The sequence below is a fragment of the Carassius carassius genome, chromosome 37 (genome assembly GCF_963082965.1).
Source record: "Carassius carassius chromosome 37, fCarCar2.1, whole genome shotgun sequence".
Lineage (NCBI taxonomy): Eukaryota > Metazoa > Chordata > Actinopteri > Cypriniformes > Cyprinidae > Carassius > Carassius carassius.
Window position 1 is genome coordinate 26665266 of NC_081791.1, and position 25184 is coordinate 26690449.

At 35.7% G+C, this 25184-nt stretch overlaps 2 protein-coding genes across 2 annotated transcripts in view; both read left to right on the forward strand.

The window, feature by feature from the left end:
- Positions 1 to 14231, forward strand: part of si:dkey-65j6.2 (pleckstrin homology domain-containing family G member 4B) — a 51581-nt gene extending 37350 nt beyond the window's left edge. The window contains exons 5-25 of the mRNA XM_059528654.1: positions 106 to 229; positions 304 to 394; positions 477 to 563; positions 676 to 792; positions 1441 to 1539; positions 1698 to 1849; positions 1948 to 2086; positions 2865 to 2987; positions 3158 to 3349; positions 5167 to 5467; positions 6838 to 7303; positions 8450 to 8699; positions 8780 to 8863; positions 9802 to 10026; positions 10178 to 10348; positions 10863 to 11040; positions 11152 to 11268; positions 12190 to 12366; positions 12459 to 12658; positions 13025 to 13077; positions 13519 to 14231. Coding sequence (XP_059384637.1) covers positions 106 to 229; positions 304 to 394; positions 477 to 563; positions 676 to 792; positions 1441 to 1539; positions 1698 to 1849; positions 1948 to 2086; positions 2865 to 2987; positions 3158 to 3349; positions 5167 to 5467; positions 6838 to 7303; positions 8450 to 8699; positions 8780 to 8863; positions 9802 to 10026; positions 10178 to 10348; positions 10863 to 11040; positions 11152 to 11268; positions 12190 to 12366; positions 12459 to 12658; positions 13025 to 13066 — 3335 coding nt within the window. The 3' untranslated portion in view covers positions 13067 to 13077; positions 13519 to 14231. The remainder of the gene's footprint in view (positions 1 to 105; positions 230 to 303; positions 395 to 476; positions 564 to 675; positions 793 to 1440; positions 1540 to 1697; positions 1850 to 1947; positions 2087 to 2864; positions 2988 to 3157; positions 3350 to 5166; positions 5468 to 6837; positions 7304 to 8449; positions 8700 to 8779; positions 8864 to 9801; positions 10027 to 10177; positions 10349 to 10862; positions 11041 to 11151; positions 11269 to 12189; positions 12367 to 12458; positions 12659 to 13024; positions 13078 to 13518) is intronic.
- A 1046-nt stretch (positions 14232 to 15277) lies between these two features.
- On the forward strand, positions 15278 to 23738 carry tgm2a (transglutaminase 2, C polypeptide A). The gene is made up of 13 exons (XM_059528455.1): positions 15278 to 15421; positions 16424 to 16603; positions 17587 to 17811; positions 18841 to 18959; positions 19159 to 19287; positions 19544 to 19721; positions 20578 to 20707; positions 21001 to 21104; positions 21190 to 21432; positions 21836 to 22111; positions 22418 to 22578; positions 22792 to 22928; positions 23573 to 23738. The coding sequence occupies exons 1-13, from the start codon at positions 15412 to 15414 to the stop codon at positions 23718 to 23720; spliced, it is 2040 nt and encodes a 679-aa protein (XP_059384438.1). The 5' UTR covers positions 15278 to 15411; the 3' UTR covers positions 23721 to 23738.
- Positions 23739 to 25184: the final 1446 nt, after the last annotated feature.

A 25184-nucleotide genomic window follows, 5' to 3' on the forward strand; every position in this document is an offset into this window, starting at 1 on the left:
GTACAAGGCAAGCTGAATCAGACAATCCCAGACTGTAGTAATGAAAGCATTAGTTCTGTGTTTGTCCTGGTCTAATGTGCGTCTGACCTCATCTGCCTCCTGCAGGGGGTCAGGATCGTTCAGGCCGAGCAGTGGTGGAGATTTATGGAGATCATCAGGTCTGGGCTTCTGCACCCATTTCAAGCCAGGAGATCTGTAAACTACTGCTGTACTTTCACACCATCACCAGGTACAACATCTGCCCTACAAACACACCATAGAGATGTTCACTGCTGAAAGACTGATGAGGCATGTTATTTTTAGGAAAGAAAAAGATCTAGGGATGACGGTGGTGTTTGATGCACAGAAGAAACCACCACATCCAGAGATCGCCAAAGCTCTCCTTATGCTCCAGGTGAGTGTGTGTGTGTGTGTTTGGGTTAAAACTGCAGCTTGAAAACCTCTTTCGGCACTAAATATTGAGTGTTTGTCCACAGGAACTCGATCCTCATGCTGTGCATTGGGTTCTGCTGCTGCTGAATAAGGACAACAGCCACAGTCATGAGAAAAGATCTGGTGTTATGGTCAGGAGAGATGTTTTTTCTTTCTATTATTGCACACACCTGTCTTCAGTGCTTTTCTTTATAATATTCTGGTGCATGCATATCTCACTTTGATCTTCTCAACCCGCTGCAGATGGAAACTGTGACATCACTTAAGGCTCTTTATAAAATAGTGGATGTCAGTCAGCTAACTGCAGCTCTGCATGGATCCTTCCAGTACAATCACTGCGTCTGGCTACAGATCCATCAGGTACATTATCGGGAAAGCAATCTGATCCCTACCAGCATTATTAATAAAATTATTAAAAAAAAATATATATATATATCTATAAAAAAAAAAAAAATAATAATAATAATAATTATTATTATTATTTTATATATATATATATATATATATATATATATAAATTTATATATATATATATATATATATATATATATATATATAAAATTGTATTATATTATATTAGATTTAATATAATTTTACATTTATACCATATTAAATTGCTATATTCTAATACATTTTAATATTTATTATATTATTATTATATTTTATATTATAAATATATTATTGCTATTAATATATTAATATATGATATTAATATATGTAATTTTATATTACAAATATAACTTTATGTTATCAATGATATTATTATATTATTTTATATTCTCAATTATATTATTGCAGGATATTCAATAATACAAGATTATAACTGATCATATATTACTATATATGTAAAATTATATACTATCATATTTAATAATGCAATGTTGATGTTTAATACTATTTATAAATATATTATTGGTATATTTTTATATCTTGATTTATTATTAAATGTATATATTTAATAACATTTCATTAAATTACACTTTACAATTACACATTTTTATGTTACAGAAACTGTATCCATTTGTGTCAGATCTTCAGGAGGCATCCGCTCTGCTATCAGAAGCCGTAAAGAAACTGGAAGGCGTTCATAAGATCGACACAGTGCAGGTAATTAAACATTTTGGTCTGCTCTTGTTCTGTCTTAAACCAGCCTCCCACCTCCAATCAAAATTATTTATAAACAAAAACACACTGTTCTTATGTAAAAATGATGCACAGACCTCTATGAATATGTTAAATGACAGAAATTATTGTGTGTGAATCAGGATGTGCAGCAGTGCATTGAGGAGCAGGGAGCTCTAATGAAGGATGTGCTGGAAGACGCACGATTGGTCAGATTGCAAAGGGGAGGCGGAGCCATGCTGGCGAGGCTGAGGAGGGAAACTGAAGTGAGGTCCCCAGACTGTGAACAGAGCCGGTAAACACACACATGTCAGCTTCAAACACTTTCTACTGATCTTACAGATAATACTGAAGGGTAACATGATGTAGTAAATCATCTGTGTTCTCCTGCAGTGAGGTGATCGACACAGTCACACATCTGTACAACGCCATGGAGGAGCAGGTGCACATCCTGGCCAGGAAGTCCAATATCTCCCTGCAGCACCTGGACTTCCTGTTACAGCTCAGAGAGATGGAGTCCAGGTTTGCAAAGGTAGAGAGCTGTAAACAAAAGACAAATGAAAAGTTTAAAATCATTTAATTAAAATGGGCTTTACTTGTACTTTAGAAACAAAATGCCTCTGGCTTTGAAATGAGCCTCTTCTGCTCACCAAGGCTGCATTTATTTGACCAAAAATACATAAAATAATGTGAAATATTATTACAATTTAAAATAACTGTTTTCTATGTTGATATATTATAAAATGTAACTTATTTCTGTGATGCAGCGCTGTATTTTAATCAACACTAATATACTGATTTGCTGCTCAAGGAACATTTTTTGCCTCATATTTTGTTTGAAAACCGTGATGCATGTTTTTTTTTTTTTTTTTTTTTTAACTTGAAAAAAAAACAGCATTTATTTATTAAAGAAAACTTTTTAGACATAAATATCTTTCTTGTCATTTTTGATCGATGTTTTATAATATCATTGTATTACAGTATATATTTCTTATCATATAAATATTTATACATTATTATTATATTTGAAATAATATAAATTATTAAGAAATTATTTTCTATTATATTTAATGGTAAAGTATTATAATTGATATTATACTACATTTATATTTAAAATTAACCTAGTATTATTTATTCTATAATATTACAGTACAAATGTCCTTACTGTCTTACATGAGTCTTTGCTGAATAAAAGCATTCATTCCTAACAACAACAACAAAGAGAATCTAACCCCAGACTTTTGAACGCTAGAGTACATTAGTCTTTTGCGTTCAGATGCACTGAGTTCAGAAAGCGTGTCTCTGTGTAGATTAAGGACTGGTTCGACACAGAAGGAGAAGCGCGGCTCCTGCAGGCTGAATCTGTGGAAGACTGCAGTGAACGAATCCAGCAAACGCTGCAGTGTTTCAAAGCTTTTCTCTCCGAAGCAAACGTAAGTGAAAGTGAAGAAAATTTATGGCGAGCCACTACATAAGTGACTTCAGAATATGTACAGATTAAACCTCAACTTTGTGATCATAATCATAAAGTGGGGAAAAAAATGTGTAGTGTTTATCCTTGTGGCGTATGTTTTCTTGTAACATGTTTCTGGTTCAACATCAGGAGCGAAAGCATCAGGCGATGATGCTGGTGTCAGATGCGGAGAGCGTTCAAGGGCCGAACTATCCAGAGACGGAGGTGTTTCACAGGATGGTGTCTGTGTTTAAATCCAGTCTGGCTGACTTTGTGTCGAGGGCCGAGCGCTGCTGTGAAGAGCTGGGCATGATGGTGTACATCTGCCACTTCTGCGAGAGGGTATGGCTTACACTTTAAAGCGGTCATGAACTACCTTTGTTTTTATTTTGTACTGTTCTCTGAGGTCCACTTATAATGCCATCTAGATTTAAGATTTAAATTTTTTTTTTTTTTAAATTAAAAAACAGATTGTGCGTTGCTTGTAAACAAATTGACGGTAAAATGAAGTGAACAAAGGACCAAGTTCTTACTGACATGGTTTGGATCTTCATTAAAAATTAATTTTATTCACTCTTTCTTGTTGGGATCAGAAGGAAGGCAGTGCAGAGACAGTTGTTTCCACATCTTGTCACTGCATATAATTTTTTTGTATTCAGAGTAATCTTTATTGTTGTTTGCCTGCACATTTGCCTCTCTCATAAACACTACATGCGCGAATTGGTGTGCGGGGCTAAACAGGCGGTGGTGTAGAATCAGTGGGCGGGGCTAAACAGGCGGTGGTGTAGAATCAGTGGGCGGGGCTAAACAGGCGGTGGTGTAGAATCAGTGGGCGGGGCTAAACAGGCTTTGATGTAGAATCAGTGGGCGGGGCTAAACAGGCAGTGGTGTAGAATCGGTGGGCGGGGCTAAACAGGCTGTGATGTAGAATCAGTGGGCGGTGCTAAACAGGCTGTGATGTAGAATCAGTGGGCGGGGCTAAACAGGCTGTGGTGTAGAATCAGTGGGCGGGGCTAAACAGGCAGTGGTGTAGAATCAGTGGGCGGGGCTAAACAGGCAGTGGTGTAGAATCGGTGGGCGGGGCTAAACAGGCTGTGGTGTAGAATCAGTGGGCGGGGCTAAACAGGCTGTGGTGTAGAATCAGTGGGCGGGGCTAAACAGGCTGTGATGTAGAATCAGTGGGCGGGGCTAAACAGGCGGTGGTGTAGAATCAGTGGGCGGGGCTAAACAGGCGGTGGTGTAGAATCAGTGGGCGGGGCTAAACAGGCTTTGATGTAGAATCAGTGGGCGGGGCTAAACAGGCAGTGGTGTAGAATCGGTGGGCAGGGCTAAACAGGCTGTGATGTAGAATCAGTGGGCGGTGCTAAACAGGCTGTGATGTAGAATCAGTGGGCGGGGCTAAACAGGCTGTGGTGTAGAATCAGTGGGCGGGGCTAAACAGGCAGTGGTGTAGAATCAGTGGGCGGGGCTAAACAGGCAGTGGTGTAGAATCGGTGGGCGGGGCTAAACAGGCTGTGGTGTAGAATCAGTGGGCGGGGCTAAACAGGCTGTGGTGTAGAATCAGTGGGCGGGGCTAAACAGGCAGTGGTGTAGAATCGGTGGGCGGGGCTAAACAGGCTTTGATGTAGAATCATATAGTAGAACATTAAACACACTGAACCTGCACTCATGTTCATCCAATCATTCTTATGAGACTTGAAGTCAAAGAAATACAGATGTTCAGTCTCGACATCAGTTTGATATGATTCTCTTTGACAATTTAAGATTACAAACTGAACAACTGAAAAAACTCTATAGTCTCCTTATTTAGTGAAACACTGATAATATAAATCATTAAATCATGCTGCCACCTAGTGGAGTGTTATACGCTATTACTAGTCAAAAAGCATAAACTTGCCTTCCTTCAATAATTACATTTGGTTACCATTTGTATAACCACAGTTTCACTACGAATACCCTGATTAAACTATGGTTAGTGTAGCAAAACCTTGGTTCATTTGTGGTCACCATGCATGGTTTAACTATAGTAGGCATGTTTTGTTTCAGTTTTTTGTAGTAAAATGGCAAATTTTTGTAAGGGATATGTTGAATTTTTTGGGCAACACATTTCTGTCAACATAATCCTCCCTATGTATGAACAAAATCACAATTATTTCCAGGCATCAGCCGTGGCCAGCGATTGCAGGCGATTTTTGGAACAGGAGCAACACTGCAGTTCTCCAGATGAGAAGCGCTGGACACATCTTCACGCTTACCTGCAGAGATTAGATGAGTTTTCTCCCGAACACTTCCAGGACGTGAGAGCGCAGGCGTGTTCCAGCTCCAGAGCTCTGCAGGTGTGGGACGCCGCCTGGATCCACTGTCAGGACGTCCGGCGACAGCTGCAGGAGAGACTGGTGCTTCTGGAAGGAGCTCGGCCCACCGCTGGACATCACTCTGACTGGCCCGAGGTCATTCCAGGTGAGGATTCATCAGAGTCCATACAAGACAGGGCTGTGTGTGGTATGACATAGAAGCTTGAATAAATTAAAAAAACTACAAATTTAATTAGTTATTGCCACATTTTTTTTAACAATTCAAACTTTTTAAACTCATTATTTTTTCTTATATTGTGAGTTTACATCATGCAAACCTGAATATTTTTTCTAACTGCAGGCTAGAAACTCATAATTACGACTTTCTTCTCCAAATTGTGTTTACATCATGCATTAGATCAGACATTTTTATAGTTTACATTATGTCATTCACATCTTGTTCCTCAGAACTGCAAGTTAGAAACTTGCAATTGCATTTTTTTTCTCCAAATTATAGGTTTACATCATGTAATTCTGACCTTTCCCCTCAGAATTAAAAGTTATAGACTTGCAATGACTTTTAATAAGTTTACAATATGAAATATAGACTTTTTATACTGACTTTTTCATATTGACTTAAAATTAAATTTTATATCATGTAATTCTGAGTTTAAAAAAAGTAAAATCTCATAAGAGTTCACATCTTGCAGGGTTTATTTATTAATTTATTTATTTTGTGATATAATTGTGACTTTTTATGTCTCAATTAAGACTACTTTCTCGCAATTGCAAGTTTATATAAAAAAAAAACTTGGAATTTAAAAAATAGTGTAATGGCAATAGGGTAAATAAACTTTTTTTTTTCTTTAGAAAACAAGACCTAATATCTTCAGTCATTTAGTTTCTCAAGAAAATGTAGCTTGATTTAAGTACGTTTAGATATTTATACTGGAAAACAATGGGAAAAAATTGTGTGTGGGGGGGTGGGGGCAAGGAAAAGGATGGATCTAGATATTTCCTTGAGATGTAAAATGACTTAAGACATTAAGTCTTGTTTTCTGTTAAAAAAAATATAAAAAATTATGAAGTTATTAAATAAAGCAATAAGCCCCAAGAAGCTGTGGTTTATAGTGAATTTATAACAGCTAAGGGGCATTCTTAAACACAAAGCAGAGCTTTTATAAAACGGTTACATAGTAAGGTTTCACAAAATAAAACCGAGCACATAAAGTGTAATGATATTAATAAAAACATTATTTTTCAGCCAAACAATGTAGTTCCTCAGAAACAGTTGTGGCTCCAACAAAGTTGTTGCCGAGCAACACACAAATGTAAACAAAGGTGTATGTTTGTAAAGTAATTTCAAACTTGGCTCATCCAATCAGAATCAAGGAATGGAACTATACGTTCTATAAATTTTGTTTGTAAGTTCTGTATTATGAGACAAGAATGGTAAGATATTTGTAATGTATAAAATTTACTAAAAATTATTTTTTGCAGTGTGTGGTAGAATAACATTATGGTCATCTCACCCAGTACAAGAGGAGCATGGGATTGTGCCCGAGCTGTCGGAGAGCAGGGCGAGTCGGGCGAGAGACAGCATTCACGGCACCGTCACCTGCTTCAACTTCAGATCCAACCACAAAACCCGGAAAGAGGCCAAAACCGCTCAGACTGGGAAGGAAATTCCTGCAGACTGTGTCCAGAGAGGCAAAAGTGTTGGCAGAAAAGCCTCGCAAGAGCAGAGACCCATCACAGGCTCGAGTGCGGTGGGCTGTCAGTGGTTTCCTTGGCAGAACGCAGCCAGCAGAACCAGCAGCAAGGGACCCGAGCTCCACATCACAGAGCCCGTCTTCTGCCAGAACCAGCCGTACGTAAACTCTCGCCACGGCAGCTTCTGTGAAGAGACGGACGGCGCTGGAGACGGCTCTGTGTTCACAGACAGCTGGAGAACTGATGGTGAAAACACTGCATCCAGCCCAGAGAGCCCAAACAGAACCATGTGAGTGTTCTTGTGCCCACTGAAGAGACGTAAAGACGACAGGAAATTCAATCAGCTACTGTTTATTTGACGTTACTTAAAAGGGTTTCGGGTTTTATTATGAACATTTCAACAATGGCCATTATTCTTAAAGACAAAAACATTTGACTTTTATAATCTTTAATCAAAATGCAACACTTTTTTTCTTCATTTATTCAGTTTAAATAATTACAAATATTTAAAAAAATAAATGTAAAAAAATAATCAGACTGTATAATAATTAAATTTCAATTGAAGTTAATGCATATTTTAAACAAAATAATAATTTCATGTTGTCTTTAAATATACAGAATATAACACTGTGCGTTAACTTGCCTTGAAGATGCACTTTGCTTTCTAGTTATTAGAACCACTCAAAAGTTTGGAGTCAGTAAGATTTATTTATGTTTTTGATAAATACCAAGGCTGCATTTATTGCATTTATTAAGTGTTTTCTCTGCCATTATATATGAAATTTAATTTATTTCTCTGATCAAAGCTGAATTTTCAGCATCTTTACTATTCAGTCTTCAGTGTCACATGATCTTCAGAAATCATTATAATATAATAAACACAATAAACATTTCTTATTATTATCAATGTTGTAAAACAATTGTGGAAACTGATACACTTTATTTTTCATGATTCTGTGAATAGAAAGTTCAAAAGAACAGCATGAAATAGAAATCTTTATAAATTAAATAAAAAATGTCTTTATTGCAATGTCTGTACTTTTAACCAATTTAAAGCATCCTCTCTCAATAAAACTATTTATTTAATAAATAAATCTTATAGACTCCAAAGGTTTGAACAGCAGTGTATAACGGGGGAAAAAAACAAGTCTCAATATTTTTCATGCTATTTCTTTCTCTGTCCAAAAGCTTACACTGATGTCAGAAAGGTAAAGTTACAGTAAAGAGTAAATAAAGGATTTTAAAACTGGCAGTGCCATGTTAAAGTAGTAGTTTCACTACAACTGGTAAACATAATAATCGATTTCTATAATAATCTAATAATTTCTATGGTGCCACGTATAAAAAGGATACTTTTCTGAAGGCTGTCCCAGCTGATATTTCATTATAGATTATGATTGTTTTAGAAATGCATCTTATCATTATTTCCCTGCAGGAAGCTTCATCGCATCATGGAGGAGCTCCTGCTGACGGAGGTGGAGTATGTTCGCTCTCTCGGCTACATCTTGACCCATTACTTCCCCCTGCTGTCCCGGCCGGACGTCCCGCAGGATCTGCGCGGCCAGCGTGGACGTATCTTCGGTAACCTGGAGAAACTGTATGACTTCCACTGCCAGCACTTCCAGCAGGAACTGGAGGCCTGTCGGGCAGAACCACTCCGAGTCGGACGCTGTTTCCTCAATCACGTGAGACAGCTCTGTGGCTTTAACGCTTTCATTTTCATCAGAATATCATTTTAACCTTGTACAAATATCTATTCAAACAGAGAGAGAGTTTCGGACTGTACGCCCTTTACAGCAAGAACAAACCCCAGTCTGACGCTCTGATCCAACATCACAGATACTTCAAGGTTGATATACAAAAATATTCATATAAATAATATAATGTATTTTATATTATAATTTAATATATATATATATATATATATATATATATATATATATATATATATATATATATATTATTTTACGTTTTTGTATGTATTTTTTATTTAAATAACATTAAAATATTATATATTATTTAAATGGTAATATATATGTCTCTAATATAAATAATATGTATTAATATATTTATATTTATTTTATATATAAAAAATATGTTTAAATATTTAAATAAAATAATACATGGAAAATATGAATATATAAAATAATTTTATATTATAATTTACAATATTTGACATTTGTATGTATTTTTATTTTAATAATATTAACATATTATATATCATTTAAATGTTAATATATATTTATTTAATATAAATAATATGTATTATATAATTTATATATTTAAAATATGTTTATTAAAAAGTATATTTAAATAAAATAATACATGGAAAATATAAATATATAAAATAATGTATAATATAAAATTGTTTTTATAATTAAATACTATATATATATATATATATATTTATAGTGTTCCTGTAGCTCAATTGGTAGAGGTTTGCTTTTGTTTGGTTTCCCCGGGAACACATGATAAAAATTGATAGCCTGAAAGCACTGTCGCTTTGGATAAAAGCATCTGCTAAATGAATTAAATTAAATTAAATTAAATTAAATTAAATTAAATTAAATTAAATTAAATTAAATTAAATTAAATTAAATTAAATTAAATTAAATTAAATTAAATTAAATTAATATATATATATATATATATATATATATATATATATATATATATATATATATATATATATATATATAAATCCTACAATTATTTCTGCATCTGTTGCCGTTTCTTCTGAGTTGAACTGAAGTGAATGGGAATGAACTGAAAGCTCTTTTCTTCCAGTGTAAGCAGATGGAGTTGGGTGACAGCATGGATCTCTCGTCGTACCTGCTGAAGCCGGTCCAGAGGATCAGTAAATACAGTCTGCTGCTGCAGGAGATCCTGGACGAATGTGTGCCGGCTCAGAGCGGAGAGCGAGAGGAGATCCAGGCGGCTGTAGAGGTGGTGCGATTCCAGCTGCGGCACGGGAACGACCTGCTCACCATGGACGCCATCCGCGGCTGCGATGTTAGTGGTGAAGCTACGAGATTAATGCTGAATTATCTATTCACCAGATAAATAAATAAACTGATAAAAAGATATAGTCACATTTTTTTCTTTGGAACATAAACTGGTTTTCCAGAAGTAATCAAAGTTTTTTGTCATTATGTTTCGTCAGCTGAATCTGAACGAGCAGGGCCAACTGATTCGGCAGGATGAATTCTGGGTAATATTCCGCAAGAAACGTTCCCTCCGACGAGTGTTTCTCTTCCAAGACGTCATCCTCTTCACCAAGACCAAAAAAAACGACTGTGGAGATGATGTGTACGTTTACAAGATGTCTATCAAGGTATGTGTGTGAGAATATTATGTTTCTATTCATCAGAGAATCCTGAGAAATCAAATGCATCACACTTTCCACAGAAGCAAAACGGTTTCAAACATTGGTAATAATAAAAACAGAAAATCAGCATATTAGAATGATTTCTGAAGATCATGCGACACTGAAGACCGGAGTAATGATTCTGAAAATTCAACGCTGTATCACACTTTTTTACACTATGTTCACATCGAAAACAGCTATTTAATAATATTTCATAAGCATTTTAAAAAATCTTACGGGCCCCAGATTTTTTTAACAGTAGTGTATAATAAAACTTTTTTCTAAATAATATATATATCTGGAAATGCATTTCCCAAACAATAAAGTAAAATAGTTATAATAACTGACCCTAAATATATATTTTATTTTCATGTTTTCCATGGGATTCAAGCCCATTCAACAGAGTCTTGCAAACAGTCCATACTCATTTTCTTTTTTCAAATATAGTTATGATTAAAGTTTGCTTAATGTTCGTCTGTAGACCTGTGAGATAGGAATGACTCACTCGTGCGGGGTGAGCGGCCGCAGTTTTGAGATCTGGTTCAGGAGGAGACGGTCCCAGGACACTTACATCCTGCAGGCAGAGACACGGGACGCCAAAGAGGCCTGGACCAGAGACCTGGAGCACATACTGTGGGAACAAGCGCTGAAGAGCAGAGGTCAGAACATAATACAACACTATATATATATTAAACTAGGCATTTACAGGTTACTGTGTGCGTTATTTGTGCTTGTATGTCCTTGTAGATCTACAGATGTTTGTGTTTCAGAGCTGAGGAGACAGGAGAGGTTGTTCATGGGAATGGGTTGGAAACCTTTTTCCGACATTCAACCCAGAGACGCAGCCGTTAGCAATCACACCGTGAATGGTGATGTCACAGGAAGAGGTATTTATCACCCAATCACAGGCGGACAGTTTGCATGCATATAACTGAGCTCATGGTGTAAACTCAAGGGCGTAGGAACGGTTTGAAAAATATCCTGAAGTGCTAGTTATTCTACTGTATTTATTATGTAAATTACCTTTAAAAATGCATCGTTTTATCAAAGATGACTTCTCTTCTGTTGTCTTTTTTCATCAGGTAGTTTATTTTCTGTCAGAGTCTTGGCACACAAACTTTACCAGGTGTGGCTTGGGTCATGAATATTAATTACATTGGGATAAAACGCTAACTAATCTGCAACTAATTTGCTGAGAGGCAGATAATAGTTAGTGAATGCTAGCTATAATATAGTTACTGCTTAACACTTGTGGATTTGTTCAACCCAATCCCAGGCTGACAGAAGCTTCTGCTGGATCTTAAAGAGATCAAAGAAATAACCAAAAAATATAATTCTGTCATTTACTGACCCTCATGTCACTCCCAACCTGTATGACCTTCTTCTGTGGAACAAAAAAGATATTTGGAAGAATGTTGTTTTACACAGTAACTCTTCACAATTTCATTTAGTTTGCACTGCAGCCAACAAACAAACAAACAAAAACTAAACTATGGAAGCCTGTTTCTGCCACAGAAGAAAAGAAAAGGTATTTAAGACTTTTTTCTCACAATACGGAGGAAAAATAGCAGAACTGCAATTCACAATGACCTTTTTTTAATTGATCCTTTGTCAGAAACAAGCTTTCATAAACATCAGCCTTTCTCAAATGCAGACTAATGATTATCGTCTAAATGTGAGAACATACATTAAAATAGTTGCTACGCCCCTGAAAAGATTGCTTCTTTTTTAGCTGCTTTAATTTTATTTGACAAAGTAAAGCCATTTTCAGTCATTACCTGAATTTTCTCTCACTGTTTTTCTGACAGAAGTTGTAGGAATACTGAAAAGACCCAACCCCTTGGTGTCTATCCTTCAAAGGGGCGTGGCTTTGCCACGGCCAGATTCGATTGGCTCTGGCAGCAGCACATCAACCGTAGGCAGCCACTCATCATCCTCGTCTGGGCGGGGCTCCATGTCACCCAGCGTTTTCCAAGGAAAATACGGTAGCAAACACTCCTACTGGAAAATGAATAGTCTCTGTATAATAAAGGAAAGGCCTGGATGTAAAATCTTTCTCTCCATCTTTTCTTTATAGATTCCTCTACTGAGAACACAGGTTTATTTAGCTGCGCAGATCATAATTGTCCCACAAGGAGAAGAGCGTCTGTGTCGTCACTGCTTCACTCCAGTCGTTCAGCGTGTCAGTTGTCTCCCGCTCATGATCTTCACCACGGCTCACCTGCTCTGTCCAGGAAGAAGCTCGGTCCACAAACAGATGCTCACGGTTCTCTCAAGGTTGAGAAATAAACGCACGTCAGCTGTGTTCAAAACCCACTGAGCTGCCTTTCTAGGCAACATTTCCAGGCAAAGCCATGCTGACTTTAAAGATAACGTGCAATGTACTGTGTTCGAGCAGCTCACTGCACTCAAAAACATTGTTTTGTATCCACATGCACAGGTCAATTTGAAGATTTTGGCCTATTTGTTTTAAAGACAAGTGGAAAGAAAAATTCCAAAATACACTTTTAAGTGTTTATTTTGACACTAAAAATTAGCAGAAACTAGGGTTTGAGAAATAGCTGAATACTGATATTCCATAATGAAAATAATTAATTCAGACTGAATGTTAATTGAGTTTTTCTGTGTTTACTGTATGGTCAGTTTCAAGAGCCGATTCGTTCCAAGGCATCAACAGAAGTTTAGCTGTGATTGAGGTGAGTTACAGACAGTGATTAATTATACACTATATTAATACAGCTCTAAAAGATAAAGCTGTGTATACAAGTATGTCCAACTCAATCATGTAATACACTCTTGTAGGCTAGCATACTGTTTATGGGCTACTATATAGAAAATCTCAACTGCTTGATTGCTTGTATCATTGCCAAATTTGTAACTATATTGTCGCCCAGCTCCAATCTGCTAAAGGCAACTATAATGCATGAAGATATTAAGATGTTATAAACATGAACGTCATGATTTTCTGTAAAGCTGCTTTGCATGGTTTATATTGTGAAAAACACTGTACAAATACATTTTACTTGACTAGTACCTGCTCTATAAATGGAATCATTAAGTATGTTCAAACATTAAATATATGCAACTTATAAATTACATATTTTCCGAATGATACTAATGATGCAACATTTCCACAGGCATGCTTGCATCTCTCCAGAAGAAGTTCACTGATGTCAGATCAACCAGCTAAATCTACAGGAAACTCATGTAAGATGGATTCATCTGATGAAGAAGGACTCAGAACAGAACAGATTTTTGATTTTTGTTTGAATAAATGCAGTTGGAAATAATAAAGAACATAAACAAGATGATATTGACCAGATCTGAGACTGTGGACCAGTTCTTTACTTCTGGTACTGAGCATCTGAGAAAGACACATCTGTGGACCTACAAGGACGTTTTCCTGGAAAAACAACAGAAATATTCTGTTAAAGCTTTATTGTGCAATGAATTTGCATGAAATTGATTTTTAAATCAGATGCAATGCATATGCAATGTTTAATGATACAACACCAATAACCAAAAATCGATTCTATTATCATACTTTCTGCTGTAACACGGAAATGTTGTGCTTTGTACATGTATCCACCTTAAAAACCTCAGTATAGTTTATGAGGTTCGGGGAATTTTGAAAATATATACACAATTGCTTGAAAAAATAATTTTGATTATTGAATTGCATGTAATTCATTTTGTGTTCGTTAATATACCAGATGACAGGACCTCAGTGGAGAGAGAAACTGCATTTTATTAAATTATAATAAATAAAAAGTCATTATAATTTGCATTGTTTTGTGTCTTTCTTTAGAAATATTGACAGTAAGATAAATATGCATTAGCAGGCATAATCTTCTGTTGTTTTTTTGTATATTTTCATTTTACATTTTAGTCAAAGTTTTTGTAAATTTGTTGTGCTTGTCATTTTTGTGTTTTCTTTTTTGCTTTAAAATATATTTATTTGTATTCAACTTTATTCAACATTAAAAGTAAGTTATATTTAGCTTGTTGCTGTTTTGTGTCTTGATTCAGATAGACAGGTATTCAGATGAACATGCATTAGCAGTAATACAATCCTGTGTTATTTTAGTATTATTAATATACTATAATAGTATTTACATTTTTTATTTGCTTGTATTTTTAGTTTGTCGTTTTTATTTTTGGCAATTTTATGTTTATCATATTAGTTTTTTTGTTTTAAAATATATTTAAAATATTTCTACTAAGCTTTATTTTTTATTTCAGTTTTAGTATAAATAATGTTGGTCCTTCAGCTTATACTAAACTACTAAAATCAGTTTTAGTTGATAATAACGACACTTACACAACACTGATACAATCAGCATCTAGTGAATGAATAAACTGATATATGTAAATAAAGTTCTAGTGAACATCGACTCACCCAGACTGCCTTCTTACCTGATGAAATTAATTGTATACATTCTACAATAATATGAATTACAAAGTATCTTAATTACAGTAAAAGTCCAATCCATGCCAGAACAAAGTTCAAAGCTATCTGGTCTTTAATAATGCTCGTTAAACATTAAAGCACAAAAATGTAATATATTCATACATAATTCATGGAATTGTTTCAGTTGGATGTTCATTTAACATTTTTAATCATACAATACTACTACTTGTTTAAAAATGTTCAGAGAACAAATAAAAGTCAACTCAGAATGTTCAAAATTGGAACATTCCCTAATGAAGTTTGCATTGTTTGCATTAACGAAAATGAAAATTTAAACCTGAAAAAAGAGAGATCATAATTAATGTGCTTCTATAGGCCCACAGAGACTGTTTGTCAGAAATAGACTCATGTAATATGACATGCTGTAATGTGATTTAATGTCATCGGTCATGGAAGGCAGTAGCCATCATAAATAAGAGCCGGGGTTCAAAGTCTACAGAGCGTCCCCTGACACCACCGTAACATTAGGACGCTACGCCCGAAATATCTCTCCAGTGACCCCAACACCAGCTGAAGTCACCCAACACGAGTCACACGCTGAGCATTACCCCCGGAGACCATGGACAAAGGTAGGACGCCTTCACGGCAGCAATAGAAACAAATAAAAGTGTGATTTTGTGGTGCATTTGCATATTTATTGGGAAATGCGCAAGAAACTATTTATGGGAAACGCAAAAGCATGGTCAGTTCTTTTATATATGTGTCTTCAATGTATAGAAATCTGATATCTGCAGCATGCAAAACTGATTATTTCCTTCCAAACAAACAGATAACTGCATTGCAATAGCTTAAAAATGTTTGTCTCAAGGCTGAAATACTGTTCGGTTCTCAGTACTTTCCTTCTACAATAGCATCTGTGTTGCTGATCTTGCACTATCACTTGTGACTGTGGTATTTATCTGTTTTATAATATCTACACAGGTTCAGGTCAGATTGCTAAAGTGTGACTTTGAGCCCTTTTGCATCCATTTCTAGCTGTGCATGATGTTCCATGATGTGCAGTGAAAGCATGCAAACCCATTCATTCTGATTCCTCTCATGTTGGTCAAGAATTTATGGGTCATGTGCCAAAAATAGAAATGCTTAAACAGCAGCATGTGTTAACAAGTGCTTTGCCATTGAAAATGTACAAATCATTAGAAAATAATAATAATTCTGTCTTATATTCCAGTACAGATATCTAAATATTCTTAAATCAAGATACATTTACTTGAGAAGCAAAATGACTTTGAAATGAAAAATTGTCAAAATGAAGTGACTTTATGCTTAAAGCAAGAGAAAATATCTGCCAGTGGGGTCAGAAAAATAACTTTAATAATTAAAAGGGAAATCAAATGTATTTTTCTGACCCCACTGGCAGATATTTTCTCTTGCTTTAAGCATAAAGTCACTTCATTTTGATACATTTTTCAGAAAACAAGACTTGTTATCTTATGTCAATTTGCTACACAAGTAAATTTATCTTTCAAATTCAAGACTGTTTAGTTATTTATCCTGAAAAACATGACAGAAATACTGAGAAACAAAGCACAAATGACTGCATGTGTTTGTTCTGTCTCTTCTCTTCACAGTGGTGGAGATCGAACGCATTGATCTGGTGTGTGAGCTGAACAACACGGATCACCACACGCTGCAGAATGGTGCAGACCGACTGATCGTGAGGAGAGGACAGCCGTTCACCATCACGCTGCACCTGCAACCGGGAACTCACTTTCAAAATGGGGACAGTATCAGCTTCATTGCCCAAACAGGTTCCTCAATCACTTCCGTCGTATTCAGACTTTACAAATATGAACCATAGCAGCTTACAGTAACATAATGAGTAAACGCAGCCTCTGGCAATGCAACAAAGTTGGACAGATTTAACTTTTAAGCAAATGAACGCAGTTAGGGTTAGGGTTAGGGATCCGTCTGGAAATAGGAGTTCAGGGGTCAGAGGTTAGCTGGTTAGTTTCAATAATTAGTCCCTACTGGACGAACTAAAAACAGCTTTTGCGCTGATGGCCTTAAAAGAACTAGCCACATATTGACAATTTATTATTATATAAAAAAGACAGCATATAAATTGAAAAAATTGTTATATCATAATAGATTTGTCAACATATATACACATAAAGAGAACAAAAACAAATATTTTATTTATTTTAATTATATTATAGAAGATGTATAGATGTGATGTATTTAATATATATCCAAAGAAAAAAGCACAAAAATTTACAATATTGGATATGCATTTTATAATAATGTAAATAATGCAAATAATATATAAACATAACAAATTATTTATTTTAATGGCATAAATTACATTTTAGAAGATGTAAATGCCATGTTTATAATCTGGCATTTTTATTACTAAAATATTATTATAATTAAAAGAAAATTAAATTATGTTAAAAATTATAATGTTAATGATAAATCACCCCCCCCCCCCCCCCCCCAAAAAAAAATATATATATATATTTTTTTTTTTATAAAAATAAAATAATAACTAAATAAACATGCATGAAGGGCACTGAGTCCTTGTTAATGACTTTGTTAAAATACTTTAAATAAATCAGGGCTGGTTTATTTCCAGGCGTTCCATGCCAGTGAAGTTCCTCCTGTATTTAGAGGATTTACAGTGCTAAGAGGAACGACAGGCATCAGATCATTCACAAGTATATTATTAGAAACATGATGTAAAGGCTTCCAAAACGTTGTGTCCATCCATTCATGTCTTTCTGTTGGGTTTCAGGTCCCATCCCCTCAGTGGAGGCACAAACCAAAGCCAAATTCAGCCTCAGCAGATTCATCTCCAGATCGAGCTGGAGTGCCACAGCAGAGGCGTCTGACAGCACTGTATCTCTGACTGTGTGCTCGCACCCAAACGCTCCTATCGGAGTCTATAAGCTGATCCTGGATCAGGGAGAAGGAGTCAGTCTGGGAGAGTTTGTCCTGCTCTTTAACCCCTGGTGCAAACGTAAGCTGTTCTGTCATTGGTGACCGATAATGAGAAGCACTTAAAGGGATAGTTCACCCAAAAATGAAAATTCTGTCATTAATTACTGACCCTCATGTCATTCCAAAGCCTTAAGACCTTCATTCATCTTTGGAACACAAATTGAGATATTTCAGATGAAATCCGAGAGCTTTCTGACCCTGCATAGACAGCAACACAACTGACGTGTTTAAGGCCCAGAAAGGCAGTAAGGACATTGTAAAAACAGTTCATGTGATGTCAGTTGTTCAATGTAATTTTTATGAAGCTATGAGAATAATTTATGTGCAGAAAGAAAACAAAAATAACAACTATATTAAATTCTCCTCCTCTGCGTCACCCTCATTTTGGGGTGAACTATCCATTTAAATTTACAAACAAAATGACTTTGGCTTTATGCATAAATCTTATTGCATATTTGTTTCAGTGACAACAATCTAATTATTATGTTTTTTGTCATCATGGGCACACTATGCATAATACATTAGACTGCCCTCATCATATTTGCTGAATAAAATCCAACACTTCTTTCTATACTAATGTTGGGATGCTGATTCAAAGATTATGTTTTCAAAAATATATTTTGTTATTAATAAATAATAATAAGTTCTGACAATAAAATAAGCAATTGAAACATTTAAAAAAAAGTTTTACATTTGGCTGCTTTTTTTTTATTTTTGCATTGAAACAGATACATAAAATTGGAAAAAGCACCATTCTTATTTTGTACCATATATATATATATATATTTTTTTTTTTTTTTTTTTTTTTACTCTGCATCATCAAATCAGGTAATATTAGGAAGTTTTGCAATTGATCAGAACTTTATAAACCTGACTACACATTTTTTTATTATAAAGTTTACTTGGACTTTGTTAACGTTTGTAATCATGGCATTACTAATACTGCTTACATTTGAGTTTTTTGTCAGTTGTAAATCACTTTCAATAAAAATGAACAAAAAACTAGTTCAAAATGTTATATATTTTCAGTCTGTGTTGGTTGTTTCAGAGGACTCAGTGTATCTGGCGAGTGAAGCTGAGAGGGAGGAATACGTCCTCTCTCAGGACGGGCTGATCTTCCGCGGGATACCCAAACGTATCACAGTCTTACCATGGACCTTTGGACAGGTCCTACAACTCAAAACATCTCTAGAATTGCTTCACAGTAGCAACATGTTCTTCAGAAGCTTCCTCAAATTCATAAATTAATTTGCCTTCTTTTAAAACAATCATTTTTAGATACTAAAGCAGCCAATAAAACATTCAAACATTATTAATGCCCAAAGCATCTGTGCTTCACTGACATGTTTGGTTTCTGTTTCCACAGTTTGAGCCTGGCATACTGGACATCTGTTTGCAGATTTTAGATGAAAGTCCAAACTATATAAGTGACGCAGCGCTGGACTGTTCTGAGAGGAGGAACCCCGTTTATGTGAGCCGAGTCCTCAGTGCCATGGTTAGTTACAGACCTCAAATATTACTGAAGTTCTACTCATTTTAAAAGTTATGAGTGTTCTGCTTGATTATCACCAGCTCAAATCTTATTCAGTTGAAATTAGAATCTAATGAATGATTGAGCAAAATGATCAAAATCTGTTTATTTGAGACTTAAAAAAAGTCTAGCAGCATGATAACATTATTTTTACATGAATTAAAAAAAAAGTGAGAGTTGATTTTGAGTGTAAAACTCATGTATGTTTTGTACCGTCCAGATCAACAGTCTAGGTGATAAAGGTGTTCTGGTGGGTAACTGGTCAGATGACTATGAGGATGGCGTGAAGCCCACCGTATGGAAGGACAGCTGCTCCATCCTCCGGCAGTGGAGTGATGACGGCTGCAGGGCGGTGCGTTACGGACAGTGCTGGGTGTTCGCAGCTGTTGCCTGCACAGGTGACCCATTAACTTCTGCAATAATGATCACAAGTCAATTAACACCTAAGTCATTCACCTAATTAGCAGGCAGATATTTTTCGACAACATGGAAAACTCCAAAAATAGGATACGGAGGTTTGTTCATTTTATTTGTCCATTGTGGTCTGTTTTCTCATTTTGGGAATTTTAAATATAGACCAGAAATTAAAAGACTCTGAATATTGCACACAAGGAATCTTTATAATAACAGTTGGGGAATTCTATATCTATATTTTATTAATATTTTCATTATTATATATCATTTTATATGTCTTTCTTTTATTAAATATGTCTATGTAGTTTTTATATTAGTTTTAATTATTTTTGTACTTAAAGTAGATGAAAATTTGAAATGTTGCTTTGGTAACTAAGTAATTAGACCTAAATGAACAAATTTTTAAATGTTTTTTACATTCTAAAATGTTTCATTTGGGTCAAGTAAAGAAAATGTTTTAAATGGTTTTAGAATCAGAATCAGAAATCAGAATCAGAAAGAGCTTTATTGCCAAGTATGCTTGCGCATACAAGGAATTTGTTTTAGTGACATAAGCTTCCAGTAAACAGAGACATCAACACACAGACACAAAAAAAAAAAAAAAAAAAAAAAAAACAATTACAGGAGACTTACAAATTGGCAAATAATTTAGATAATTTAGATTTAGTTAATAATCATAACCCTAACTCATAACCTTCACTTTTTTGGGAATCATGCTTACTTTTTAAAGGCCCATTCCTTTTTATGTCCCAATTATATAAAATGCTCCCATGCATTTTCACATATTATCTCAGATATGATAAAACTATATCCTGTTTTTGTGTTTGATTGATGTTGCAGTGTCCAGAGCTTTGGGAATCCCATGCAGAGTTGTCACCAACTATGGATCAGCACGTGACAGCAATGGAGACCTAGTGATGGAGCGTTTCTACAATGAGTTTGATGAGAACATTGCTAACGACTCTATATGGTATGCATTGTACAGCCAAAATTAAACAAGATAAAGGTAATTGGTGAACTTTTGGGGGGCATCTTTGTTTTTATGAAAAACCTTAGATGAAGAGCGTCAATCGAACCTTTTCAATGCACAATAAGTTTCTTATAGTGGGAAAAGGTTCTTCAGATTATTAATATGTTCTTCTTCTTCTTTTTATGTGGAAACCAAAATGGTTCTATCATAGCACTGCTTCAAAAAACCATTTTGGAGCTTTTATTATTAATAATATAATCCAAGAAAGAAAAACATACCTTGTTCTGCATTAGGAACTTCCATGTTTGGGTGGAGAACTGGATGACGCGTCCAGACCTGTCACTAGGGTACGAGGGTTGGCAATCGAGCGACCCAACACCTCAGCATAGGAGTGAAGGTGAGCCAATAATCAATGTCTAATAGAAGTGGAGAAGTAGAGTCAATGAAGGAGAACCTCAGTCCTGCTGTCCATCTTCTGCCAGGTGTCTTCTGTTGTGGACCAGCCCCCGTGAGAGCCATTAAAGAGGGCGAGCTCACTTTCAAATATGACGTCCCGTTCGTGTACGCCGAGGTGAACGCTGATGTGGTGGAGTACATTAAACTGAGAGATGGAAGGGTGTTTAAAATGGGCGGATCCACTACGGAGGTTGGGAAATCCATCAGCACCAAAGCAGTGGGTCGAGATGAGAGAGAGGACATTACACACAACTACAAGTATCCAGAGGGTAGGGAGCCATTCATTCATTCGTGGTTATGAATCTAGGTTGGATGCAAATTCAATTTCCAAAAGGAAAATAAACTCTGATTATAAGTATACCACAGAGCAAGCCACTTAATTCTAGGTTATTGCTGGAGCATCTATCCTCTTAAACTCTGATTATTTCTAAAGGCCCTAAAACACAACAGCTTGATTATATGCTGGTCCAAGTTTGTTTATACTAGCTGGTGTATTAGCATATGACTTATTGGTAAGGCTAGTTAAAAAAACAGATAGAGACATAATCATCCAAAACATGACAGATTCTGGTTGTTTCAGTAGGGTAGGAAGATTACGCATTTTCTGGTACCGATATGCTATATTAACATATTTCAGTGACCCCTTCATGATAAACGCTGTTTTCTGTTCAGGTTCTGAAGAAGAGAGAAGGGTTTATGAGAAGGCAAACCATCACAACAAACTAGCACAGGCTGGAGAGGAGCCTGGTTTACACATTAAAATTAAAGTGACCCCGGACATGCAGATCGGCTCGGATTTTGAAGTTTACGCAGAGTTAAAAAACAACACCATGGTCACGAAGTCCTGCAGAGTTATGTTCTACGCCCAAGCGGTGTCTTACAATGGCAAACTTGGAGAAACATGTGGACTGGGCGAGTTTACAGAGATGAATTTGGCTTCGACTGAAGGTGAGCCTGGTTCCCTAAGTTTTTAACTAACTGCATACTTTGGACATGCATATAAACTCTTTTATAAAATGAATACTAGAGAAGAACTATTTTTGGTTCCCAAAAGAACCATTCAGTTAACAGTTTCTAAAAGAACTATTTTAGTGTGATGAACATTTAAAAAATCTAAAGAATCTTGTTTCACTATTAAGAACCTTTTGTGGAATGGAAAGCTCCATGAATGTTAATGGTTCTTCATGGAACCATCTATGCCAGTAAGTGTTTATATTCAAAAAGGTAACTGTCTAATCATGTTTTATGTTCCAGGGGATAAAGTAACCCTTCGACTGGAATATGCAGAGTACAGCAAAGCCATAACTCAAGACAGGATGATCAAACTGTTGGCTTTACTCATCGATGCAGAGACACGGGATTTCTACAGAGCAAAGAAGACCATCATACTGGATGGCCCTGAAATAATCGTCAATGTAAACGTCAACTTTTCTCTTCTATTTACAATTATAGTATGCTGGCTTTAGAAAATTTGAAAATTTAGAAAATTTGGTTAGGTTTGTATTTAAAATCCCTTAAGAATCTTGGGTTGCTCACTGGGGTGAAACAGCCAATACATAGTTAATATGAATCAATGTACTGTAAGGAAGGCTCACGGCTCTAATAATGTGTGATTCTGTCCCCTGCAGATCCTGGGTGTCCCAAAAGTGGGCCAGAACCTGGTGGCAGATTTAGCACTGCAGAATCCACTTCCGGAGCCCTTGGAGAACTGTGTGTTCACTATACATGGTGCCAACCTGACCGACGGCAAACCCATCACTCATGAGTAAGTCACCCGATCACTCCAGACCGGGGTGTGAAAATACATTCCCTCATTCCTCCTGTGGACATACCTGGTGTCATTTCAACTCATCGCATGATCAAATTGAAAGACAGATGAAAAACTTCAGCAGTGGTAATGCATCAGTACAACATATCAGTATTAGCAACACAGTGCTAGGGAAGTTACTTTGAAATTGTAGCCTCGCAGACTACTCTAAAATTAGTTAGAAACTACAACTTAATCATAAAAAGCAGCTAGCTATATACGTTTTTAATTAGACATAATTTTTACAATCAAAGCTGTGTTTAAATTAAAAAGAGGTAAATTCACTAAACAGTAATAGCATGTCGTATTTAAGCTCATTATGCACGATCAATCAGCAATTTGTGCACGTTTCCTCAAATCGCTATGCATCCATCCATTTACTTAGCAACAGAGCATCATAGCAACCATTTGAAACATAATTTAGAAGCATATACTGTTTGATGCTTGTGAGAGATGACATTTAAAAAGATCACATTTTAGATTTTGTTTAATGTCATTTCAGATACTTATGATATGAATTATTGCGAGTTTAGAGTTGTGTTGTTTATTAAAACTCTAAAAATAAAAAGTTGCATAGCTGTAACACTTTTTTTTTGTAACAGGGTTGGAACAGTTGGTCCTAAAGAGTTTGTCGCGGCCAAAGTGCAGTTCACACCAAAGCTGCCAGGACAAAGGAAGATACTGATATATTTTGCCAGCGATAAACTTCACAATGTTGTGACCTATGAGAATCTTGTCATATATGAATAAATGGACTGTTTTTACTTATGCTTGTGAGGTCTTATTCTGTTAGTTCATGTTGAGTCAGATATCAATTTGAATTTTCAGCATGAAAAACATGCACACGATTTGAAAATGAAATCTCCTCAAATGCAAGTTCTGCTGAAAAAATTTGTTATGAATATTTTGTACAAGGCCTGTGCAAATAAATGAATTTATAATAAAATCATGAAACGAGAAGGCATGACTGTGTGCAATTAGAACCAATCAGAATGCAGCATGCCTAAATCTAGTATGAAAACTGAACAGTATGGGCTTACCATTACGACATGGAAGAAAGCACAGAAACAGGGCAGTATAAGAACTTGGTGTAAGGACCAACAATAATGACTGCCCAGTGGCCCGGAAACATTCAGTCATCTTTAAACTGTTCAATTTGGTAATTGCATGCTGTCTGAAATGGCTGTCTGTGTGCACAAAACAATGAATTGAGTTCTTTTGCAACATTTTGCACTATTTACATTAAATTTTATTTATCAGTATTGTACCAGTGCAACAGGTCTTAAAGGGATAGTTCACCCAAAAATTAAAATTATGTCATTAATAACTTGCCCTCATGTCGTTCCAAACCCGTAAGACCTCCATTGATCTTTGGAACAGAGTTTAAGATATTTTAGATTTAGTCCGAGGGCTCTCAGTCCCTCCATTGAAGCTGTGTGTACGGTCTACTGTCCATGTCCAGAAAGGTAAGAAAAACATCATCAAAGTAGTCCATGTGACATCAGAGGGTCAGTTAGAATTTTTTGAAGCATCGAAAATACATTTTGGTCCAAAAATAGCAAAAACTATCACTTTATTCAGCATTGTCTTCTCTTCCGTGTCTGTTGTGAGAGAGTTCAAAACAAAGCAGTTTGTCATATCCAGTTCGCGAACTAATCATTCGATGTAACTGGATCTTTTGGAACCAGTTCACCAAATCGAACTGAATCATTTTAAACGGTTCACGTCTCCAATACACATTAATCCACAAATGACTTAAGCTGTTAACTTTTTTAATGTGGCTGACACTCCCTCTGAGTTCAAACAAACCAATATCCCGGAGTAATTCATGTAGTCAAACAGTACACTGACTGAACTGCTGTGAAGAGAGAACTGAAGATGAACACCGAGCAGATCCAGATAACGAAAAATAGACTGACTCGTTAGACTGGATTAATGCGTATTAGAGATGTGAACCATTTAAAAATGATTCAGTTCGATTTGGTGAACTGTTTCAAAAAGATCCGGCTACATCGAATTATTTGTCCACAAACTGGATATCACAAACTGCTTTGTATTGAACTTTCTCTCACAACAGACACGGAAGAGAAGACAATGCTGAATAAAGTCGTAGTTTTTGCTATTTTTGCTATCTATACCGTACAGTTTCAATGGAGGGACTGAGAGCTTTCGGACTAAATCTAAAATATCTTAAACTGTGTTCTGAAGATAAAT

Excerpts from the sequence above, each read along its gene's own strand:
- tgm2a (XM_059528455.1), top strand. Across the intron at positions 16,604-17,586 it reads CAGCTTCATTGCCCAAACAG|GTCCCATCCCCTCAGTGGAG; the intron begins GTTCCTCAATCA and ends GTTGGGTTTCAG. Across the intron at positions 22,929-23,572 it reads GGCAAACCCATCACTCATGA|GGTTGGAACAGTTGGTCCTA; the intron begins GTAAGTCACCCG and ends TTTTTGTAACAG.